Raw genomic sequence first — 17,235 nt, 5'->3', positions numbered from 1 at the left:
TTTATAAGAGTATGTATCTCTATTAATAAGCCTGATACCAGTCGCTATCACTGCATTTAAGGCTTTACTTACATTACTTCGGTATAAGCAGCATTTTCTAGCAAATTCCATTCCCATAAAAATATTTTAACTGCACATACCTTATTACAGGAAAACCTGCACGCTATTCCCCCTCTGAAGTTACCTCACTCCTCAGAATATGTGAGAACAGCAAAGGATCTTAGTTACTTCTGCTAAGATCATAGAAAACGCAGGCAGATTCTTCTTCTAAATACTGCCTGAGATAAACAGTACACTCCGGCACCATTTAAAAATAACAAACTTTTGATTGAAGAAATAAACTTAGTATAAAACACCACAGTCCTCTTACGACCTCCATCTTAGTTGAGAGTTGCAAGAGAATGACTGGATATGGCAGTGAGGGGAGGAGCTATATAGCAGCTCTGCTGTGGGTGATCCTCTTGCAACTTCCTGTTGGGAAGGAGAATATCCCACAAGTAATGGATGATCCATGGACTGGATACACTTAACAAGAGAAATTAATTTATCAGGTAAGCATAAATTTCCTTTTCTTTTACAAGATATACCGAGTCCACGGGTTTCATCCTTTACTTGTGGGATACCAATACCAAAGCTTTAGGACACGGATGAAAGGGAGGGACAAGGGAGGGACAAGACAGGAATCTAAACGGAAGGCACCACTGCTTGAAGCACCTTTCTCCCAAAAAAAGCCCCAGAAGAAGCAAAAGTATCAAATTTGGAAAATTTGGAAAAAGTATGAAGGGAGGACCAAGTCGCAGCCTTACAAATCTGTTCAACAGAAGCATTGTTTTTAAAAGCCCAAGTGGAAGCCACAGCCCGAGTGGAATGAGCCGTAATCCTTTCAGGGGCCTGCTGTCTAGCAGTCTCATATGCCAGGCGGATGATGCTTCTCAGCCAAAAAGAGAGCGAGGTGGCCATAGCTTTTTGACCCCTACGTTTCCCGGACTAAACAACAAACAGGAAAGATGTTTGACGGAAATCTTTGGTTGCTTGTAAATAAAATTTTAAAGAATGAACCACGTCCAAGTTATGCAACAGACGTTCCTTCTTAGAGGAAGGATTAGGACACAAGGAAGGAACCACAATTTCCTGATTAATATTCATGTTTGAAACAACCTTAGGAAGAAATCCAGGTTTAGTCCGCAAAACCACCTTATCAGAATGGAATATAAGATAAGGGGAATCGCATTGCAATGCAGAAAGCTCAGAAACCCTTCGAGCAGAAGAGATAGCTACCAAAAACAAAACTTTCCAAGATAACAGCTTCATATCTATGGAATGCATGGGTTCAAACGGAATCCCTTGAAGAACATTAAGAACTAAATTCAAACTCCATGGCGGAGCAATTGGTTTAAACACAGCCTTGATTCTGATTAAAGCCTGCCAAAATGCCAGAACATCTGGTACATCTGCCAGACGCTTGTGAAGCAAAATTGACAAAGCAGAAATTTGTCCCTTCAAGGAACTAGCTGATAAACCCTTCTCCAAACCTTCTTGGAGAAACGACAAAATCCTAGGAATCCTAACCTTACTCCATGAGTAACCCTTGGATTCACACCAATAAAGATATTTACGCCATATCTTATGGTAAATTTTTTAGTGACCGGCTTGCGAGCCTGAAACAGAGTATCAATGACCGGCTCAGAGAAACTCCGCTTAGATAAAATCAAGGGCCCGATCCGATATGCAGCGTCGCCCGCAAAAGCCGGCGACGCCGAATTTTGCGCGGGTTTGGTATCCTATATACGGTGTAACCTAGAAGTTACGCTCGTATCTTTCTGCCTTCGCCCGTAGTTTTTTGGGCCATAGGCAGGTATACCAAACCCGCGCAGTTTGGTATCCAATATACAGCGTGACTTACGTGGCGAAAATTAAGAAATCTTACTCCATTTTCACCTTGCCACAAAATGCAGCCATAGTAAGCCTTACGATGTCTATTGGAGCCCCGTAACTCCCTAAACTAGCTGCCAAATAAAACCTAACACCTAACGCATGCGCAATGTCTATCTACCTGTCAACCGCGATCCCCCGCCGCAATCCCTAATAAAGTGTTTAACCCCTAAACCGCCGCTCCCGGACCCCGCCGCCACCTACATTAAAAATACAACCCCCTAATGAGATCCCCCTACACCGTCGCCAGCTACATTACATACCCCCTAAAGTGAGCCCCTTACAACGCCGCCATCTACCTTACCTACCCCCTAAAGTGAGCCCCTACCCCGCCGCCATCTACCTTACCTACCCCCTAAAGTGAGCTCCTACCCCGCCGCCATCTATTTTAAAAATAATAACCCCTAATTTAATCCCCCTACACCGCCGCCACCTATATTAAACACATTAACCCCTAATTTAATCCCCCTACACCGCTGCCACCTATATTAAATACATTAACCCCTAATCTAATCCCCCCTACACCGCCGCCAGCTATATTAACCCTAATTATATTAGGGTTAATATAGTTAATATCGTTATTATATTATATATATTAACCCTAATTATATTAGGGTTAATATAGTTAATATCATTATTATATTATATATATATATATATATATATATATATATATATATATATATATATATATATATTAAGTATAATAACCCTATCTAACTCTAACATCCCTAACTTATTAAAATAAATCTAATTAATATTAATATTATTAATTAAAATATTCCTATTTAAATCTAAATACTTACCTATAAAATAAACCCTAAGATAGCTACAATGTAATTAATAATTACATTGTAGCTATTTTAGGGTTTATATTTATTTTACAGGTAACTTGGTATTTATTTTAACTAGGTACAATAGCTATTAAATAGTTAGTAACTATTTAATAGCTACCTAATTAAAATAATTACCAAATTACCAATTTACCTGTAAAATAAATCCTAACCTAAGTTACAAATACACCTACACTATCAATAAATTAAATAAACTACAAATATCTAAACTAAAATACAATTAAATAAACTAAGCTAAATTACAAAAAACAAACAGTAAATTACAAAAAATAAAAAAAGATTACAAGATTTTTAAGCTAATTACACCTATTCTAAGCCCACTAATAAAATAATAAAGCCCCCCAAAATAAAAAAATTTGCCTACCCTATTCTAAATTAAAAAAGTTAACAGTTCTTTTACCTTACCAGCCCTTAAAAGGGCCTTTTGCGGGGCATGCCCCAAAGAAAACAGCTCTTTTGCCTGAAAAAAAAAAAACACAAAACCACCCCCCAACATTACAACCCACCACCCACATACCCCTATTCTAAACCCACCCAAACCCCCCTTAAAAAAACCTAACACTACCCCCCTGAAGATCTCCCTACCTTGTATTCACCCAGCCGGGCAGAACTCTTCATCCGGGCGATGTCTTCAATCAAGCGGCAAAGAAGTCTTCTTCCATCCGGGCGATGTCTTCAATCAAGCGGCAGAGAAGTCTTCTTCCATCCGGGCGATGTTTTCAAGAAAGCGGCAGAGAAGTATTCTTCCATCCGGCGATGTCTTCAAGCAAAGCGGCATCTTCAATCTTCTTTCTTCGCTCCTCCGCCAATCGGAATTATGGTAGAAAAATCTGAAGACTTTTCTGCCGCTTGCTTGAAGACATCGCCCAGATGGAAGACGACTTCTCTGCCGCTTGATTGAAGACATCGCCCGGATGGAAGAAGACTTCTCTGCCGCTTGATTGAAGACATCGCCCGGATGGAAGAAGACTTCTCTGCCGCTTGATTGAAGACATCGCCCGGATGGAAGAAGACTTCTCTGCCGCTTGATTGAAGACATCGCCCGGATGGAAGAAGACTTCTCTGCCGCTTGATTGAAGACATCGCCCGGATCGGATGAAGAGTTCTGCCCGGCTGGGTGAAGACAAGGTAGGGGGATCTTCAGGGGGGGTAGTGTTAGGTTTTTTTAAGGGGGGTTTGGGTGGGTTTAGAATAGGGGTATGTGGGTTGTAATGTTGGGGGGTGGTATTGTTTTTTTTTACAGGCAAAAGAGCTGTTTTCTTTGGGGCATGCCCCGCAAAAGGCCCTTTTAAGGGCTGGTAAGGTAAAAGAGCTGTTAACTTTTTTAATTTAGAATAGGGTAGGGAATTTTTTTTATTTGGGGGGCTTTATTATTTTATTAGGGGGCTTAGAATAGGTGTAATTAGCTTAAAAATCTTGTAATCTTTTTTATTTTTTGTAATTTAGTGGGTTTTTTTGTAATTTAGTTTAGTTTATTTAATTGTATTTTAGTTTAGATATTTGTAGTTTATTTAATTTATTGATAGTGTAGGTGTATTTGTAACTTAGGTTAGGATTTATTTTACAGGTAAATTGGTAATTATTTTAACTAGGTAGCTATTAAATAGTTAACTATTTAATAGCTATTGTACCTAGTTAAAATAAATACCAAGATACCTGTAAAATAAATATAAACCCTAAAATAGCTACAATATAATTATTAATTACATTGTAGCTATCTTAGGGTTTATTTTATAGGTAAGTATTTAGAATTAAATAGGAATATTTTAATTAATAATATTAATATTAATTATATTTATTTTAATAAGAATTTAGTTAGGGATGTTAGAGATAGATAGGGTTATTATACTTTATATATAATATAATAATGATATTAACTATATTAACCCTAATATAATTAGGGTTAATATAGTTAATATAGGTGGCGGCGGTGTAGGGGGATTAAATTAGGGGTTAATATTTTTAAAATAGATGGCGGCGGGGTAGGAGCTCACTTTAGGGGGTAGGTAAGGTAGATGGCGGCGGTGTAAGGGGCTCACTTTAGGGGGTAGGTAAGGTAGATGGCGGCGGTGTAAGGGGCTCACTTTAGGGGGTAGGTAAGGTAGATGGCGGCAGTGTAAGGGGCTCACTTTAGGGGGTAGGTAAGGTAGATGGCGGGGTAGGGGCTCACATTAGGGGGTTATAGATTTAATATAGCTGGCGGCGGGGTCCGGGAGCGGCGGATTAGGGGTTAATAACTTTATTAGGTGGCGGTGGGGTCCGGGAGCGGCGGTTTAGGGGTTAATATATTTTTTATTGTTAGGATAGTGAGGGGGGATATCGGATAGAAGGTTAGACGTGTCGGGCTATGTTTGGGAGGCGTGTTAGACAGTACGGGTGATTTTATAACTTAGTCAGGTTTTGTAGGCGCCGGCAGTTTCTAAAGCTCCGTAAGTCACTGGCGACTCCAGAAATTTGTACTTACGCAGATTTCTGGACATCGCTGGTTTGTTAGACTTACGGCACTTTAGCCTCTGACGGCGCCGTATATGGGATAGCACGAGTTGCGAGCTGAAACTACGGGCGGCGGGGGTTCCCTCGCTTGCGCCGCAAACTACGATCTATATCGGATCGTGCCCCAAGCGTTCAATCTCCAAGCAGTCAGTTACAGAGAAGTGAGATTTGGAAAGGACCTTGAATGAGAAGGTCCCTTCTCAATGGAAGTCTCCACGGTGGCAGAGACGACATGTCCACTAGATCTGCATACCAGGTCCTGCGTGGCCACGCAGGCGCTATTAGAATTACTGAAGCCCTCTCCTGTTTGATTCTGGCAATCACACGAGGAAGGAGAGGAAACGGTGAAAACACATAAGCCAGGTTGAACGACCAAGGTACTGCTAGAGCATCTATCAGCACCGCCTGGGGGTCCCTTGACCTGGACCCGTAAAGTGGAAGTTTGGCATTCTGTCGAGATGACATCAGATCCAATTCCGGTGTGCCCCATTGATGAACCAAGGTTGCAAACACCTCCGGGTGGAGTTCCCACTCCCCCGGATGAAAAGTCTGATGACTTAGAAAATCTGCTTCCCAGTTTTCTACTCCTGGGATATAGATAGCAGACAGATGGCAAGAGTGAGCCTCCGCGCATCGAATTATCTTTGAAACTTCTATCATCGCTAGAGAACTCCTTGATCCCCCCTGATGATTGATATACGCCACATCCGTGATGTTGTCCGACTGGAATCTTATGAACTTGGCCGAAGCCAACTAAGGCCACGCTAGCAGCGCGTTGAATATCGCTCTCAGCTCCAGAATATTGAATGGCAATTGAGACTCCGCCTGAGTCCACACACCCTGAGCCTTCAAGGAATTTCAGACTGCACCCGAGCCCAGAAGACTGGCGTCTGTCATTACTATCACCCAAGATGGCCTGCGGAAGCACATCCCTTGTGACAGATTGTCCTGTGACAACCACCACAAAGAGAGTTTCTGGTCTCTTGGTCCAGATTTATCTGAGGAGATAAGTTCGCATAATCCCCATTCCACTGACTGAGCATGCACAGTTGTAGTGGTCTGAGATGAAAGCGAGCAAACGGGATGATATCCATTGCCGCTACCATTAGTCTGATGACTTCCATACATTTAGCCACTGATGGTCGATGAATGGACTGCGTACAGAGCCCTACAAGTAGTTAGAATCTTTGATTTTCTGACTTCCGTCAGAAATATTTTCATGTTTGCCTAGTCTATTAGAGTTCCCAGGAATGGAACTCTTGTCTCTGGAATTAGTGAACTCTTTTCTACATTCACTTTCCAACCATGAGTTCTCAGAAATGACAACACGATGTCCATGTGAGATTCGGACAGATGAAATGTTGACGCTTGGATCAAGATATCGTCCACATAGGGCGCCACCGCTATTCCTCTCGGCCTGAGCACCGCTAGAAGGGACATTAGAACCTTTGTGAAGATTCTGGAAGCTGTGGCAAACCCGAAGGGAAGGGCCACAAACTGATAATGATTGTCCTGGAATGCAAATCGCAGGAACTGATGATGATCCTTGTGGATAGGGATGTGAAGATATGCATCCTTCAGGTCCACCGTGGTCATGTACTGACCCTCCTGGATCATAGGCAGAATTGTACGAATGGTCTCCATCTTGAACGATGGGACTCTGAGAAACTTGTTTAGACATTTGAGATCTAAAATCGGTCTGAAAGTTCCCTCTTTTTTGGGAACCACAAAAAGGTTTGAATAGAATCCCTACCCTTGTTCCCGATCTGGAACTGGGCAAATTACACCCATGGTGTAGAGGTCTTTTACACAGCGTAAGAACGCCTCTTTTTGTCTGGTCTACGGACAATCTTGAAAGATGAAATCTTCCCTTTGGGGGGGAATCCTTGAATTCCAACTGATACCCCGTGGTCACAATTTACAATGCCCAGGAATCCTGTACATCCCTTGCCCAAGCCTGAGCAAAGAAAGAGAGTCTGCCCCCTACTAGATCCGGTCCCGGATCGGGGGCTGCCCCTTCATGCTGTCTTGGTAGCAGCAGCGGGCTTTTTGGCTTGTTTACCTTTATTCCAGGCCTGGTTAGGTCTCTAGACCGCCTTGGATTGCGCAAGGTTCCCTTCCTGTTTAGTGGAGGAAGGGGAAGCAGAGGATGTTCCTTTAAAATTTCGAAAGGAACGAAAATTATTTTGTTTACTCCTCATCTTGAGGGGCCTGTCAGAAATGATTTCCTTCAGTTAAGGCCCGATTAGGGTCTTAACCTTGTAGGGAATAGACAAAAGCTTAGCTTTAGACGATACGTCAGCCGACCATGACTTTAGCCATAACGCTCTACGCGCCACAATGGCAAAGCCTGCATTTTTCGCTGCTAATTTTGCAAGTTGAAAAGCAGCATCCGTCATGAAAGAATTTGCTAGTTTAAGAGCCTTAATTCTGCCTAAAATGTCCTCTAAAGGCGTCAAACCAAAAAGCAGCTGCAGTAGTTACTGGAACCATGCAAGCTATAGGCTGTAAGAGAAAACCCTGGTGAACAAACATTTTCTTTAGAAGACTCTCCAATTTTTTATCCATAAGGTCTTTAAACGCACAACTGTCCTCAATGGGTATAGTTGTACATTTAGCTAAACTAGAAACAGCTCCCTCCACCTTGGGAATCAATTGGCAAAAATCCCTCATGGTGTCAGATATGGGAAACATTTTCTTAAAATTAGGAGGGGGAGAAAACGGAATACCTGGTCTATCCCATTCCTTCTTAACAATATCTGAAATTCTCTTAGGAACCGGAAAAACATCAGTGTAAGTAGGTACTTCCAAATATTTGTCCATTTTATTTTTCTGGAGGAACCGTGATCGGGTCACAATCATCCAGAGTCGCCAGAACCTCCCTGAGCAATAAACGGAGGTGTTCTAATTTGAATTTAAAGGACGTGAAGTCCAAATCTGTCTGAGGTAATACATTTCCTGACTCTGAAAGTTCTCCCTCAGACATAAAATCCCTAACCCCCAAATCAGAGCATTGGGAGTTTACGTCGGAAATAGCCACTAAGGCGTCAGAGGGTTCAGTATTTGTATTAATATCTGACCTATGGCGTTTAGCCTGCAAGCCTGGCAGCTTAGACAATACCTCTGTAAGGGTAGTAGACATGACTGCCGCCATATCTTGCAAAGTAAAAGTAGTAGACGCACTAGAATTACTTGGCGTAGCTTGCGTGGGTGTTAAAGGTTGTGACACTTGGGAAGAATTAGATGGCATACCTTGATTCTCTGCAGACTGAGAATCCTCCTGAGGCCCACTTTCTTTATTTAAAATGTGATCCTTACAGTGTAAGGCCCTTCCAGTACAAGAAGAGCACAATGTAAGAGGGGGTTCCACCATGGCTTCTAAACACATAGAACACTGACTTCCCATGTCAGACATGTTGTACAGACTAGTAATAACAGCACAAGTCTTTCCCAATCTTTATTATGTGTGAAAATAATACAATACAAAAAAACGGTACTGCGCCTTTAAGAATAAAAAGTGTACACTGTTTTTGCAAAGTCGTTAAAACGATAATCAAAATGAATAATTTTGTAGTTTTTAGAGCCTAATATGCCATCGGATGTTGCACCACAAGTAAATGGAGAGTTAAATTTCAATTTCAGTAAATTAGGCAGGAGTAAAACGATCTGCAGACAAATTATCACTTAAATACTTCTGCACCTCGCCACAGCTCCGCTGTGGTGCCTACCTGCCCCCAAGACCTGTCAAAATGATCCGGTCCCACTCCAAAGTACAGCCTCACAGTCTGGTTCTAACCGGAGCTAATGGCTGCTACCTCTCCAGAAAACTAACTGCGCACTGAAGTGCGAAAATAGGCCCCATCCATCATGTCTGATGAGCCTAAATTAGAGAAAACCGCATGGGAAGCGTTTTTCAAATAACATATGCACACACTGCTTCATTTTATAATAAATATGCCATGTGAAACCCACATAAAATATTAAACGCAGCCTCAATAACCCCATAATCGTCTACCATAGGTTTCCTAGGCTGCCCCAGTGTCTAACCACATAGCCCATAAGTATCCCATGTTATTTTGAATGGGATAATAATACACAGGTTACCACAGTACCACCCTATAATAAGGACTACTGCTTACCCTTGCCCCGCATGGGGAATATGTCAGCCAAAATCTGATATATCATGTCTCCTCAGAATGTAAAGGACTGCACATACCTTGAAATTGCTTGTAGCAAGAAATCGTTCCCCCATACTGAAGACTTCTCCTGTACTTCCTCAGCAACGCTTGTGGGAACGAACATTGATCTTCGTTACACAGCTAAGATAATCAGACCCAAGGCATGATTCTTCTTTCATATCATGCCAGAGTAAAAACAGTACTCACCGGTACCATTTAAAATAAAAAACTCTTGATTGAAGAAAAACTAAACTATCTTTTTATCACCACATAAACTTTACCCTTCCTATTGCTATGCATAGGCAAAGAGAATGACTGAGGGGAGGAGTTAAGGGAAGAGCTATATAGCAGCTCTGCTGTGGTGCTCTTTGCCACTTCCTGTTAGCAGGAGGATTATATTCCACAAGTAAAGGATGAAACCCGTGGACTCTGTATATCTTGTAAAAGAAACTTGATTTTCTTCAGGCACTATCTTTTCACATCCTCCCTGATGTACAAGGCAAAGAATTACTGGGGGTTTATGGGAAGTGGGAGTGATAATTGACAGCTTTGCTGGGGTGCTCTTTGCCTCCTCCTGGTGGCCAGGAGTTGAATTCCCACTAGTAATTCAACGGATTTGTGGACTCTCCATGCCATTGGAAAGAAAGTTACAATTCCAGTACATCAACAGTCTCAAACTATTCCAAGAATATATCTCCTTCTAGGTAAGTGAAAAGATAAGTGCTTTGTAGCAATAAAAACAAATCAAAAAGGGTGACAGCAGAATCACTTTTTGTAAAACAATACAGGCTATGGACGGTTAATCAAAATAATTATAAAAGTCAGTAACAGTTCAAAAAGGATAATGCAAAAATTTCCAAGGCAACTATTAATGTTTTTCTTCTTCGTACATCCCCCACGCCAACTTCTTTGTACATTGTATATGCATTTTTTTTTGTAAATTGAGAGACAATTAAGATGGAATATTTAGATTACTTACACAGTTTTTTTGTCTTGTCTAAGAAGTTTAGATGAAAACTCACTCAGGATATCAAGAAATGCCATATTTAAAGGCGGATGAACTTCACCTTGTGGGCTTGGTTCCTTAAAGGCAAACTCTATACCATCTCTATAAATAAAATTAAAAATAAAGTTAAATTAAAAAACCAAAAACACAATGTATGAAACACATACTGTATGTATTTACATAATGAAGAAGTTTTTTGTTTTTTTTATTGTTTTATTTCTCAGAACGGTTATTTTGTAGCATGCACACCAGCCGACATTACTTTGCCATGTAATTCATATAAGCAGGCAAAAGTCAAAGTATTTGCATATACACTGGAAGCGTCTAAAGAAAACCACAGAGTGATATTCAACTTCATGAATGTAATTGTTTACAATATTAATTACAACAAAAAGGAAATTTATGCTTACCTGATAAATTAGTTTTTTACACGATACGATGAGTCCACGGATTTCATCCTTACTTATGGGATATCGCCTCCTGGTCAACAGGAGGCGGCAAAGTGCACCACAGCAGAGGTGTATATATATATAGCTCCTCCCTTCCCTCCCACTCCAGTCATTCGACCGAAGTTAGGAAGAGAAAGGAAAAGCCAAGGTGCAGAGGTGACTGAAGTTTAACAAAAATAAAAGACCTGTCATACAAAAACAGGGTGGGCCGTGGACTCATCATATCGTAAAAGAAACAAATTTATCAAGTAAGCATAAATTTCCTTTTCATTTACAAGATACGATGAGTCCATGGATTTCATCCTTACTTATGGGATACAATACCAAAGCTATAGGACACGGATGAAAGGGTAGGGACAAGACAGGGCACCTAAATGGAAGGAACCACAGCTTGAAGAACTTTCCTCCAAAAACAGCCTCTGACAAGGCAAAAGTATCAAATTTGTAAAATTTGGAAAAAGTGTGAAGAGAAGACCAAGTTGCAGCTTTGCAAATCTATTCAACAGAAGCTTCTTTTTGGAATGCCCATGAGGAAGCCACAGCCCTAGCGGAATGAGCCATAATTCGATCAGGAGTCTCATATGCAAAACGGATGATACTCTTCAGCCAAAGAGAAAGAGAGGTAGCCGTAGTTTTCTGACCCCTATGCTTGGCAGAAAACAGAACAAACAGGGAAGATGATTGATGAAAATCCTTAGTGGCCTGTAAGTAAAACTTCAAGGCATGGACCACGTCCAAATTATGTAACAGTTGCTCCTTCTTAGAAGAAGGATTAGGACACAAGGAAGGAAACACAATTTCCTGATTAGCATTTTTATTTGAAACAACTTAGGAAGAAAACCAGGTTTGGTACGGAACACCACCTTATCGGAATGAAAAATAAGATAAGGAGAATCACATTGTAATGCCGAAAGCTCAGAAACTCTGCGAGCAGAAGAAATAGCAGCCAAAAATAAAACTTTCCAATATAATAACTTAATATCTATGGAATGCATAGGATCAAACGGAACCCCTTGAAGAACATTAAGAACTAAATTCAAACTCCAAGGAGGAGCAATTGGTCTAAACACAGGCCTGATTCTAGTCAGAGCCTGACAAAAAGATTGAACATCTGCCAGACGCTTGTGTAGCAAAATAGACAAAGCTGAAACCTGTCCCTTTCAGGAACTTGCTGACAACCCTTTCTCCAATCCTTCTTGGAGAAAGACAAAATCTTGGGAATCCTAACCCTACTCCATGAGTAGCCCTTGGATTCGCACCAATAAAGATATATACGCCATATCTTATGGTAAATCTTTCTAGTAACAGGTTTACGTGCCTGAATCAATGTATCAATGACCGAATCAGAAAACCCTCGCTTAGATAAAATCAAGCGTTCAAACTCCAAGCAGTTAGCTGCAGAGAAACTAGATTCAGATGATGGAAGGGTCCCTGAATGAGAAGGTCATTCCTCAGTGGAAGATTCCATGGTGGCCGAGATGACATGTCCACCAGATCGGCATACCAAGTCCTGCAAGGCCACGCAGAAGCGATGAGGATCACTGATGCCCTCTCCTGTTTGACTCAAGCAATCACCCGGGAAAGGAGAGCAAATGGAGGGAACACATAAGCTAGGCTGAAAGACCAAGGCATCTATCAGCTCGGCCTGGGGATCCCTGGACCCGTATCTCGGAAGCTTGGCATTCTGACGAGATGCCATAAGATCCAACTCCGGCCTGCCCCATCTGAGAATCAGGTTGGCAAATACCTTCGGATGGAATTCCCATTCCCCCGGATGAAAAGTCTGTCTGCTCAGAAAATCCGCTTCCCTTTTCCACACCTGGGATGTGGATCGCCGACAGATAACCAGAGTAAGCCTCCGCCCACTGAAATATCTTGGCTACTTCTGTCATTGCTAAGGAACTCCTTGTTCCTCCCTGACGATTGATGTAAGCTACAGTCGTAATGTTGTCCGACTGGAATCTGATGAATTTGGCCGAAGCCAACTGAGGCCAAGCCTGAAGCTCATTGAATATTGCTCTCAACTCTAGGATATTGATGGGAAGTAGAGACTCCTATCGAGTCCATACACCCAGAGCCCTCAGGGAGTTCCAGATTGCTCCCCATCCTATCAGACTGGCGTCCATTGTCACTATCACCTATGAGGGTCTGCGGAAGCATGTCCCCTGGGACAGATGATCCAGCGACAACCACCATAGAACAGAGTCCCTTGTCTCCTGATCTAGATCTATTTGAGGAGACAAATTTGAATAATCTCCATTCCACTGTCTGAGCATGATCAGTTGCAGAGGTCTGAGATGAAAAACGGAATGATGTCCATTGCCGCTACCATCAATCCAATTGCCTCCATGCACTGAGCCTCTGAAGGCAGAGGGTTGGACTGAAGGGTTCGGCATGTATTCAGAAACTTTAACTTTCTGACTTCCGTCAAAAAGACCTTCATGGATAGAGAGTCGAAAGGCAGCAAAATTTAGTGATCTGCAGAAAAGTCGAATTTAGCAAACTCATAAGTTCTAATAATATCCTGGATCTATCCATAGGACTTTCTAACTGAAAAAGTACAGCAGTCAAATTGCCGTCGCTCTAGTGACGGTGACACAGCTGAAAGAGGTTGGAAGCCCTGGAGTACGACCCTTTCTGAATCATTGAAAGAAGCGACTACCCTCTTAGGAAGTAGTAATCTCGTAGCCCAGCTGAATCCATTCTAACCCCAGGAATAACTATCCAGCCTCCTTAGCTGAGAAGGGTATATCTAGCATACTAGAAAAGTCGGAGCCCTCCACTTGTTAATAAAACACAGGATACATGAGGGACAGGAGAAAATGACACTGCAGTAGCATGTGGGATTGAACATGCAAACACTCCAGTTTGCAAGTCCCCAAATTAGACCACCAAAGTACACCATGTGGTCCCTAATATGTGGTGGACACTGAAGGAATGTGATAAAATGACCATCGTCCACATACTCCCCAATAGTAATATTTTTAAGAGGAGAGGGTCTTAGAAAAAGTGGAACACACCATTTTTTCCTTTTAAAATAAAATTCTTATTTCTGTTGTGCAGAAAAACATAATTTATGTAAGAACTTACCTGATAAATTCATTTCTTTCATATTGGCAAGAGTTCATGAGCTAGTGACGTATGGTCTTTATAACATAGTAAGATCAGTACATTTGGTACACATTCTAAGAGGGGGTTCCACAATGGCTTCTAAACATAATGAACAAGGAGTTTCCTCTATGTCAGACATGTTTAACAGACTAGTAATGAGACCAGCAAGCTAGGAAAACACTTTAATTAATGTGAAAAAGCAGATTATAAAAAACGGTACTGTGCCTTTAAGGGAAAAAAAACAAACACAAAAACTGCAAAACAGTGAAAAAAGAAGTTAACTTTATGAAATTTTTACAGTGTGTATAACAAACTAAAATAGCATTGCACCCACTTGCAAATGGATGATTAACCCCTCAGGCTCAAAAACGAAGCAAAAAAATGGTAAAACCGTCATAACAGTCACAAGCAAACTGCCACAGCTCTACTGTGGCTCCAACCTTCCCATAAAATGACTTTTGTAGGCACAAAAACATAATTTATGTAAGAACTTACCTGATAAATTAATTTCTTTCATATTAGCAAGAGTCCATGAGCTAGTGACGTATGGGATATACATTCCTACCAGGAGGGGCAAAGTTTCCCAAACCTCAAAATGCCTATAAATACACCCCTCACCACACCCACAATTCAGTTTAACGAATAGCCAAGCAGTGGGGTGATAAAGAAAAGAGCAGAAAGCATCAACAAAAGAAATTTGGAAATAATTGTGCTTTATACAAAAAATCATAACCACCATAAAAAGGGTGGGCCTCATGGAAAGAAATGAATTTATCAGGTAAGTTCTTACATAAATTATGTTTTCTTTCATGTAATTGGCAAGAGTCCATGAGCTAGTGACGTATGGGATATCAAAACCCAAGATGTGGAACTTCACGCAAGAGTCATTAGAGAGGGAGGGATAAAAATAAAAACAGCCATTTTCTGCTGAAAAAATGAATCCACAACCCAAAAAAATTAAGTTTATTCTCATAAATGAAAGAAAAATAACTTAAATCAAAAGCAGAAGAATCAAACTGAAACAGCTGCCTTTAGAACTTTTCTACCAAAAACTGCTTCTGAAGAAGCAAATACATCAAAACGGTAGAATTTAGTAAATGTATGCAAAGAAGACCAAGTTGCCGCTTTGCAAATCTGATCAACTGAAGCTTCATTCTTAAAGGCCCATGAAGTGGAGACTGATCTAGTAGAATGAGCTGTAATTCTATGAGGCAGGGCCTGACCCGACTCCAAATAAGCTTGATGAATCAAAAGTTTTAACCAAGAAGCCAAGGAAATAGCAGGAGCCTTCTGACCTTTCCTAGGACCATAAAAGAAAACAAATAGACTGGAAGTCTTCCTGAAATCTTTAGTAGCTTTCACATAAAATTTCAAAGCTCTTACCACATCCAAAGAATGTAAGGATCTTTCCAAAGAATTCTTAGGATTAGGACACAAGAAAGGGACAACAATTTCTCTACTAATGTTGTTAGAATTCACAACCTTAGGTAAAAATTGAAAAGAACTCTGCAAAACTGCCTTATCCTGTTGAAAAATTCAGAAAAGGAGACTCACAAGAAAGAGCAGATAGCTCAGAAACTCTTCTAGCAGAAGAGATAGCCAAAAGGAACAACACTTTCCAAGAAAGTAGTTTAATGTCCAAAGAATGCATAGGCTCAAATGGAGGAGCCTGTAAAATTAAGACTCCAAGGAGGAGCAATTGATTTAATGACAGGCTTAATACGAACTAAAGCCTGTACAAAACAGTGATTGTCAGGAAGATTAGCAATCTTTCTGTGAAATAAAACAGAAAGAGCAGAGATTTGTCCCTTCAAGAAACTTGCAGACAAACCCTTATCCAAACCATCCTGAAGAAACTGTAAAATTCTAGGAATTTTAAAAGAATGCCAAGAGAATTTAGGAGAACACCATGAAATGTAAGTCTTCCAAACTCTATATTAAATCTTTCTAGAGACAGATTTACGAGCTTGTAACATAGTTTTAATCACTGAGTCAGAGAAACCTCTATGACTTACTACAAGCGTTCAATTTCCATACCTTCAAATTTAATGATTTGAGATCCTGATGGAAAAACTAATCTTGAGACAGTAGGTCCGGCCTTAACGGAAGTGGCCAAGGCGGGCAACTGGACATCCGAACCAGATCCGCATACCAAAACCTGTGTGGCCATGATGGAGCCACCAGCAACACAAAAGACTGTTCCATGATGATTTTGGAGATCACTCTTGGAAGGAGAACTAGAGGCGGGAAAATGTAAGCAGGATGATAACACCAAGGAAGTGTCAGCGCATCCACTGCTTCCGCCTGAACATCCCTGGACCTGGACAGGTATCTGGGAAGTTTCTTGTTTAGATGAGAGGCCATGAGATCTATCTCTGGAAGACCCCACATCTGAACAATCTGAGAAAACACATCTGGATGGAGAGACCACTCCCCTGGATGTAAAGTCTGACGGCTGAGATAATCCGTCTCCCAAACACGGCAGAGATTAGACAGGAGCTGGATTCCGCCCAAGCAAGTATCCGAGATACTTCTTTCATAGCTTGGGGACTGTGAGTCCCACCCTGATAATTGACATATGCCACTGTTGTGATATTGTCTGTCTGAAAACAAATGAACGGTTCTCTCTTCAACAGAAGACAAAACTGAAGAGCTCTGAGAATTGCACTCAGTTCTAAAATATTTATTGGTAATCTCGCCTCTTGAGATTTCCAAACCCCTTGTGCTGTCAGAGATCCCCAAACAGCTCCCCAACCTGAAAACTTGCATCTGTTGTGATCACAGTCCAGGTTGGCCGAACAAAAGAGGCCCCTTGAACTAAACGATGGTGATATATCCACCACGTCAGAGAGTGTCGAACATTGGGATTTAAGGATATTAATTGTGATACCTTTGTATAATCCCTGCACCATTGGTTAAGCATACAAAGCTGTAGAGGTCTCATGTGAAAACGAGCAAAGGGGATCGCGTCCGATGCTGCAGTCACAAGACCTAAAACTTCCATGAATATAGCCACTGAAGGGAATTACTGAGACCGAAGGTGCCGGCAAGCTGCAACCAATTTTAAACGTCTCTTGTCTGTTAGAGACAGAGTCATGGACACTGAATCTATCTGGAAACCTAAAAAGGTGACCCTTGTCTGAGGAATCAAGAAACTTTTTGGTAAATTGATCCTCTAACCATGTTTCCGAAGAAACAACACTAGTTGATTT

The 17,235-nt window shown here is 41.2% G+C and overlaps 1 protein-coding gene across 1 annotated transcript in view; it reads right to left on the bottom strand.

Annotated features, from left to right (window-relative positions):
- Nucleotides 1-17,235, bottom strand: part of STAG2 (stromal antigen 2) — an 848,979-nt gene that overhangs the window by 135,048 nt on the left and 696,696 nt on the right. Inside the window, exon 29 of the mRNA XM_053699120.1 lies at nucleotides 10,437-10,565. Coding sequence (XP_053555095.1) covers nucleotides 10,437-10,565 — 129 coding nt within the window. The remainder of the gene's footprint in view (nucleotides 1-10,436; nucleotides 10,566-17,235) is intronic.

Source organism: Bombina bombina, chromosome 1 (assembly GCF_027579735.1).
Source record: "Bombina bombina isolate aBomBom1 chromosome 1, aBomBom1.pri, whole genome shotgun sequence".
Lineage (NCBI taxonomy): Eukaryota > Metazoa > Chordata > Amphibia > Anura > Bombinatoridae > Bombina > Bombina bombina.
Note: the sequence above shows the minus strand (reverse complement) of the source record. Positions and strands in the feature narration are given on the sequence as shown.